The sequence below is a fragment of the Nerophis ophidion genome, linkage group LG04 (assembly GCF_033978795.1).
Source record: "Nerophis ophidion isolate RoL-2023_Sa linkage group LG04, RoL_Noph_v1.0, whole genome shotgun sequence".
NCBI classification, from domain to species: Eukaryota; Metazoa; Chordata; class Actinopteri; order Syngnathiformes; family Syngnathidae; genus Nerophis; species Nerophis ophidion.
This window is the reverse complement of record NC_084614.1, coordinates 13,434,849-13,443,465: the sequence shown is the minus strand read 5'-3', so window position 1 is coordinate 13,443,465 and position 8,617 is coordinate 13,434,849. Positions and strand designations below refer to the sequence as shown.

At 32.9% G+C, this 8,617-nt stretch overlaps 1 protein-coding gene across 1 annotated transcript in view; it reads right to left on the bottom strand.

Annotated features, from left to right (window-relative positions):
• Nucleotides 1-6,702, bottom strand: part of LOC133550941 (lens fiber membrane intrinsic protein-like) — a 7,394-nt gene extending 692 nt beyond the window's left edge. Inside the window, exons 1-4 of the mRNA XM_061897108.1 lie at nt 6,642-6,702; nt 4,108-4,136; nt 3,860-4,043; nt 3,647-3,796 (exon numbers count right to left, since the gene is read on the bottom strand). Of these exons, the coding sequence (XP_061753092.1) occupies nt 3,647-3,796; nt 3,860-4,037 (328 nt within the window). The 5' untranslated portion in view covers nt 4,038-4,043; nt 4,108-4,136; nt 6,642-6,702. The remainder of the gene's footprint in view (nt 1-3,646; nt 3,797-3,859; nt 4,044-4,107; nt 4,137-6,641) is intronic.
• Between the last annotated feature and the right edge of the window lie 1,915 nt (nt 6,703-8,617).

Here is an 8,617-nt window from a genome sequence, read left to right as displayed (position 1 = left end):
TAGCAAATTTTGCATGTTTAAACTTAAAAATCATGGCTTGCGATCCTTGGTGCTGTCGAGCAAGTATGCTAACAGTTAACATGCATTGTGAGAACATTAGCATGCTAACATTTTTTGCTAGCTTTTTTTGTTTTAGTATGCTGAAATTTTATGACAGCTTTTTTAACAGCTTCTGCATGTTTAAACTTCAAAATCATGGTTTGTGATATTTGGTGCTGTTGAGCAAGTATGCTAACAGTTAACATGTGTTGTGAGACCATTAGCATGCTAACAGTTTTTGCTAGTTTTTCTTGTATTAGCTCGCGAAAATTTTATGACGCTTTTTTTGTAATTTTGCATGTTTAAACTTAAAAATCATGATTTGTGATCCTTGTGGCTATCGAGCAACTATGCTAACAGTTAACATGTGTTGTGAGAACATTAGCATGCTAACAGTTTTAGCTAGTTTTTCTTATATTAGCTTGCGAAAATTCTATGACAGCTTTTTTGTAATTTTGCATGTTTAAACTTAAAAATCATGATTTGTGATCCTTGGTGCTGTCTAGCAAGTATGCTAACAGTTAATATGCGTTGTGGGAACATTAGCATGCTCACAATTTTTTGCTAGATTTTTTTGTATTAGCATGCTAACGTTTTATGCTAGCTTTTAATGCTAATTTTATATCTTCAAACTTAAAGATAATGGTTTGTGATACTTGGTGCTAACAGTTAACGTGCATTGCGAGAACATTAACATGCAAAAAAATTTTGCTAGATTTTTTTTTTAAATATTAGCATGCTAACATTTTATGCTAGCTTTTAATGCCAATTTCACATTTTCAAACTTAAAGATCATGATTTGTGATAATTGTTGCTAACAGTTAACATGTATTGTGAGAACATTAGCATGCTAAAAAACATTTCTAGCTTTTTTTTTTTAATATTAGCATGCTAACGCTTTATGCTAGCTTTTTATGCCAATTTTGTATGTTTAAATTTAAAGATTATGGTCTGTGAAACTTGGTGCTGTCGAGCAAGTATGCTAACAGTTGACGTGCGTTACGAGAACATTAGCAAGCTAGCAATTATTTCTCTAGCTTTTTTTATATTAACATGCTAACGTTTTTATGCTAGCTTTTTATGCCAATTTTAAATTTTCAAACTTATAGATCGTGGTTTGTGAAACTTGGTGCTGTCCAGCAAGTATGCTAACAGTTAACGTGTGTTGCTAGAACATTAGCATGCTAGCAATTTTTTGCTAGATTTTTTTCTAATATTAGCAGGCTAACGTTTTATGCTAGCTTTTTATGCCAATTTCACATTTTCAAACTTAAAGATCATGGTTTCTGATACTTGTTGCTAACAGTTAACATGTATTGTGAGAACATTAGCATGCTAAAAAAAATTGCTAGCTTTTTTTTAATATTAGCATGCTAACGTTTTATGCTAGCTTTTTATGCTAATTTTACATTTTCAAAGTTAAAGCTCATGGTTTGTGATACTTGGTGCTAGCAGTTATTGTGTATTGTGAGAACATTAGCATGCTAACAATTTTTTGTTAGTTTTTTGTTAGTGTTTTTTTTTTTAAATATTAGAATGCTAACGTTTTATGCTAGCTTTTTATGCCAATTTTACATTTTCAAACTTAAAGATCGTGGTTTGTGATACTTGGTGGTAACAGTTGACGCGCATTGCGAGAGCATTAGTATGCTAACAATTTTTGCTTGATTTTTTTTGTATTAGCATGCTAACATTTCATGCTAGCTTTTTATGCCAATTTTGTATGTTTAAACTTAAAGACCATGGTCTGTGAAACTTGGTGCTGTCGAGAAAATATGCTAACAGTTGACGTGCGCTACGAGAACATTAGCATGCTACCAATTTTTTTCTAGCTTTTTTTTAGCATGCTAACATTTTATGCTATCTTTTTATGCTAATTTTACATTTTTAAACTGAAAGATCATGGTTTCTGATACTTGGTGCTAGCAGTTAACGTGTATTGTGAGAACATTAGCATGCTAACAATTATTTGCTATCTTTTTTTATTATTAGCATGCTAACGTTTTATGCTAGCTTTTTATGCCAATTTTACATTTTCAAACTTAAAGATCGTGGTTTGTGATACTTGGTGGTAACAGTTGACGCGCATTGCGAGAGCATTAGCATGCTAACAATTTTTGCTAGATTTTTTTGTATTAGCATGCTAACGTTTTATGCTAACTTTTTATGCCAATTTTACATTTTCAAACTAAAAGATCATGGTTTCTGATACTTGGTGCTAGCAGTTAACGTATATTGTGAGAACATTAGCATTCTAACAATTATTTGCTAGTTTTTTTATTATTAGCATGCTAACGTTTCATGCTAGCTTTTTATGCCAATTTTACATTTTCAAACTTAAAGATCGTGGTTTGTGATACTTGGTGGTAACAGTTGACGCGCATTTTTGAGAGCATTAGCATGCTAACAATTTTTGCTAGATTTTTTTTTATTAGCATGCCAACGTTTTATGCTAGCTTTTTATGCCAATTTTACATTTTTAAACTGAAAGATCATGGTTTCTGATACTTGGTGCTAGCAGTTAACGTGTATTGTGAGAACATTAGCATGCTAACAATTATTTGCTAGCTTTTTTTTATTATTAGCATGCTAACATTTTATGCTAGCTTTTTATGCCAATTTTACATTTTCAAACTTAAAGATCGTGGTTTGTGATACTTGGTGGTAACAGTTGACGCGCATTTTTGAGACCATTAGCATGCTAACAATTTTTGCTAGATTTTTTTTTATTAGCATGCCAACGTTTTATGCTAGCTTTTTATGCCAATTTTACATTTTTAAACTGAAAGATCCTGGTTTCTGATACTTGGTGCTAGCAGTTAACGTGTATTGTGAAAACATTAGCATGCTAACAATTATTTGCTAGCTTTTTTTTATTATTAGCATGCTAACATTTTATGCTAGCTTTTTATGCCAATTTTACATTTTCAAACTTAAAGATCGTGGTTTGTGATACTTGGTGGTAAAAGTTGACGCGCATTTTTGAGACCATTAGCATGCTAACAATTTTTGCTAGATTTTTTTGTATTAGCATGCTAACGTTTTATGCTAGCTTTTTATGCCAGTTTTATATTTTCGAACTGAAAGATCATGGTTTCTGATACTTGGTGCTAGCAGTTAACGTGTATTGTGAGAACATTAGCATGCTAACAATTATTTGCTAGCTTTTTTTTATTATTAGCATGCTAACATTTTATGCTAGCTTTTTATGCCAATTTTACATTTTCAAACTTAAAGATCGTGGTTTGTGATACTTGGTGGTAACAGTTGATGCGCATTTTTGAGACCATTAGCATGCTAACAGTTTTTGCTAGATTTTTTTGTATTAGCATGCTAACGTTTTATGCTATCTTTTTATGCCAATTTTACATTTTTAAACTAAAAGATCATGGTTTCTGATACTTGGTGCTAACGGTTAACGTGCGTCGCGAGAACATTAGCATGCAAAAAAAAAATATTGCTAGCATTTTTTTAATATTAGCATGCTAACTTTTTATGCTACTTTTTCTTATATACCCGTGCGATGCTTCTCACTTTGGCTGTCAGACATTGCGTGTGGCGAGTGAGCTGCACACTGACTACTCTAAAGTGTCAAGGGGAGACTCACTGGAGGTGAAAAAGAGGATTCCTGCAGCGAAGGAGCGGTTGAACCTCCCGAAGGAGGAGAAGTGAGAGAAGGACGTGAGGCCGGCGATGGCGCCCGTGAAGCAGGCGGCGGCCGCCAGGATCATGAAGGCCTTGGTGGCGGTCCAGTAGGCTGCAAGACGGCGACATCCCGGTCAGACCACATGACCCGCCCACACGCCCGCGGGCGCCTCACCTGTGTTGTTGTCGCCCTGCAGGTGACACTTGCTGGACACGCAGCGGCGCCACAGGCCCTGGTGGGCGGGGCTCCCCGAGGCGCGGTACTGCATCCAGTGGTCGGTGGCGGTGGCGACCACCAGCAGGATGTTGGCCACCACGCCGCAGAAGAGGCCGCCTCCCATCAAACTGTACATTTGCACCTGCACGCCATATCGGTCAGTTCATGTCGCTAACTCAGAAAAGAGCGGCGGATGACAAACGTACGCACTGGCAGGCCACTTGATTAGGTACACCTGCACGATCCAAAAGAAAAGTGCAATAATACAAATGTCAACACGAAATAAAATAATAATTTCAATGAATTAAAAAATACGCTTTTGGCCATTACATTTTTTTAAACTACAAAATAGGATTTATTTATCATATTTGTACACATTTTATAATAACACAAGCATAAATTGGGGTTCAATTATTTGTATTTTTTATTTTTGCACATATTGAAATGAAAAAACAATTACATTGCTTAAAAAGATAAAAAATAGCAATTATTAGATTGTTTCTCTTATAATACCACAAATACAAATATAGAAAATAATTCTGATTATTGAGCTTTAATAGCAATTGTATTTTGTATTTTTACAAAAATTATAATGTAAACAAATGACATTTATTAAAAAGGTAAAAATAACAATTATTACATTATTTCTCTTAGAAATGGTTTAATTTTATTTTTTACCCATATTATGATAAAAATAAATGACATTAGTTAAAAAGATAAAAATAGCAATTATTAAATTATTTTTCTTATACACAAATACAAATACAGAAAATAATTCTGATTATTAGGCTTAATAGCAATTATTTTTATTTATTTTTATTTTTACACACATTATACTAAAAATAAAAATATAGTTAAAATGAGAAAAAATAGCAGTTATTATATTATTTTTCTTATTATTATTTTTTTACAGATTCTAATAATACAAATATAAATATAGAAAATAATTCTGATTATTGAGCTTTAATAGCAATGATTTTTTTATGTATTTGTATTTTTACACAGATTATAATTAAAATAAAATGACATTTATTAAACATATAAAAATAGCTATTATAATATTTTTCTTAGAAAATAAAAAATTGTTTGATATTTTTGCCCATATTTTACTAACACAAATATAAATATAGACCATTATTTTGACTATTTGGCTTTAACAGCAATGATTTTTATTTTATTTTTATTATCATGAAAAAAATAAAATTTCATTAGTTAAACGATAAAAATAGAAATTATTATATTATTTTTCTCAAAAATAAAATTATTTTTTTATTTTTACCCATATTATAATAACACAAATATAAATATAAAAAATAATTCTGATTATTAAGATTCCCAGGTTGGTGAAACGCTCTCCCTGACCACCTCAGGGCACCTCAGACTGTGGATGCTTTTAAAAAAGGCTTAAAAACCCTTCTTTAAAAAAAAAAAAAAAGCCTCTTTATAGATATATGCATACTAGTTCTAGCTATTAGGCTGTTTTAGTTTTCATATTTTGTTTATTTTTATTATCTTTTCATTATTATTATGTTTTAATACACTGTAGCACTTTGAGGTTCTTTGCTCAATGTAAAGTGCTTTTTACAAATAAAATATATTATTATTTTTAGTATTAATAGTAACATCTATTTTTTTGTGTGTGTATTTTTACATACATTATAATGAAAAAAATTACATTGGTTTAAAAGATAAAAATAGCAATTTTTATATTATTGTTCTTACAAAATAAAAAATGTTTTACTCATAACATAAATATAAATATATAGAAAATAATTCTGATTGTTGGGCTTTAATAGCAATGGTTTTTATGTATTTATAATGAGGAATTTACATAATGAGGGAAAAAATGACAATTAAAAAGATGAAAATAGCAATTAATTACTTTTCTTTTTAATTTTACCCATATTATAATACCGCAAATACAAATATAGCAGTTAGGTCTGATTATTGGGGTTTAATCTTTTTTTTTTTTAATTTTGCACAGATTATAATGAAAAATGTATTACATTAGTTAAAAAGATATACATAGCAATTATCATATCCTTTTTCTTAGAAAACAAAAATGTTTTAAATATTTTACTCATATTATAAAAACCCAAATATAAATATAGAAAATAATTCTGATTATTGAGCTTATTATTTATGCGCAAATTATTTTTTTAATCATAAAATAGGATTTCTTTTTTTTTAACAAACACATTAATACAAATTAATTTAAAAAAATGAATATAATAATTCGATACATGTTCAGCTTCAAAAGCAAATATTGCATTATAAAATTTCCGATTATAGTAATCCAAATATACTTTAAAAAATAATTAGTAAATGGCAAATATTACTTTTATTTTTACATTGTAAATTGTTATGAAAAAATTCATTAAAAAATGTAAATAATAAACAAAATAAATGATTGTTCTGCTTTAATAATCATTGTATTTTTTATGTTAGTTGTTTTTGTTTTAAACTAAATATAATAATTTTTTTTTAAGTGTTTATGCTTACCATTATAAAATACTATTTAACATGATTTATATTCAAAAATGGGCAGAAAACTGAAGCCATAATTAAAAAAACACATTCTATCGCAATCTTTGTTAACGTTTCTAGCCCGTGCAGGTGTCCCCAATCAAGTGTCTCCCAAGCTTCGATCAAAGTCCTGGTAAATCACTCCATTTTTTTTTTTTTAATTGATAGTAATCGCAAAGGAAAAGCTGCAAAAGAGACAAAAGTTCCCCCTCACCTTCTTTCTGTTCGCTGCCACAGGACACACAATGTGTGAAGTGCCACCACCCCAAATGTGTCGCTTGTGGCTTTTGTTTGTTTTCTGTTGATGGCAGCACAATCCTTAGCTGGTGGGCGCGCTCGTGCAGGGTCGCTGGCGGGTGTTGTTGATCTCGGGCCACACGGAGGGAGCGCTTGTTTGTTTGTCTGCGGAAGGGCCCGGATGTTGCTGAGACACACACTTTCACATCATCCGTGTGTGTGTGCGTGTGTGTTGATGCAAGTGATGCTCCGACCGCCACCCTTGTGTCCTCATTAGGGAGAGCTGGAGTCTATCCCAGCTGGTTCTTAACCTTGTTGGAGGTACTGAACCCTGACAGTTTCATAAGAGCATTCACCCATTCCTTCTTTAGTGAAAAATAAAATGTTTTTTTTTCTTAATTCAATCTTAATTTAGAAATATTTATCATGAAATTATGTTATTATATTAAAGACATACTAATAAAGGTATATTTTACAAACAGAAAGTTACAGGAATGTACACATGATCCCATGTTTACATCTCATTGTGCAATATGCGAACTAAACGCGATATCAGAAAGGGGTACAAATTATTTCCAAAGCAGGACCCCACCCAGACTTACAGTACTAGGACACAGCTAATGAAAAACGAAATGTTATATTAGAAAAATATTTGATAATAATAATAAAACATTTAACTTGGTGTTTGGGATAGGTTTGCTGCTGGTGTGGCTGCAGTGTGCACGTCTGACCTCGCTCACATGTCCTCCACTGAATGCTCAAGTAGGTTTTGCGTTTGCTCACGCATATGGGAAATTACAGGGAACATTGTTTGGGGGTATCCATATGTGGAGGGAGGTGTGGCCAGCGCGCCTGCAGGAGCAAAGGTCACCGCCTCTGTCTATGGTGCTGAGGACGAGCACGATCGAATGATGATCATCCGCTTGGGATGGTTTCCTGCTGGCTCCGCTGTGAACGGGACTCTCGCTGCTGTGTTGGATCCGCTTTGGACTGGACTCTCGCGACTGTGTTGGATCCATTATGGATTGAACTTTCACAGTATCATGTTAGACCCGCTCGACATCCATTGCTTTCGTCCTCTCCAAGGTTCTTAGTCATCATTGTCACCGACGTCCCACTGGGTGTGAGTTTTCCTTGCCCTTATGTGGGCCTACCGAGGATGTCGTGGTGGTTTGTGTTGTGGTTTGTGCAGCCCTTTGAGACACTAGTGATTTAGGGCTATATAAGTAAACGATTGATTGATTGATTGATTAGTCTATTACCTGACACCTTCTATGTTAGTGACCTCTCTTTGTTTATAATGTTTATTTTCTACATGTTGCTTAATATTTATTATTTTGCTTATTTTTGTCTGGTTTTGTAATTGTTTTGTATCATCCCCTGAGGTGTATGTATATAGATATAATTTTTTTTTTTGTTCTGTTTGTACATCATGAAGTTTTGCACTTGTTGTTTTGTTTTTTTTGGTCAGGTTCAAACACTGATGACATTTATTAAACAGACCAGAAGCAAGGAATGGTGCAGAGACAGGGTTCAAATTGGCTCAAAAGAGGAGAGATGGTTTTTTTGGCCACGCCTCCTCGCCGCCATCTTGGAGCGGGCTCCGGTGTGCCCTGCCTCTCCGTCGGACTGCCGGCTCCGCCTCTTCACAATTACATGCCTCTAATTTTCAGGGTACATAAATGAAGGTGTGTGTTGCTGAGCTTGACCTGGACATAATCTGGACTGGACCTGGTATTAAGAACCCTTTAAACGATCCAATTTCATCGACAACTCGGTGTGGTGAAGGTAAGGTCCTTTTTTTAAAAAGTAAAATAAAATAAGATAAATAAATTAAAAATGTTTTCTGGAATAAAAAAAAGAAAGTAAAACAATTACATAAAAAATAGTAATTAATGAAAATGTTAGTGGACTGGCAGCACACACAATCATGTGTGCTTCAAGGACTGTGTC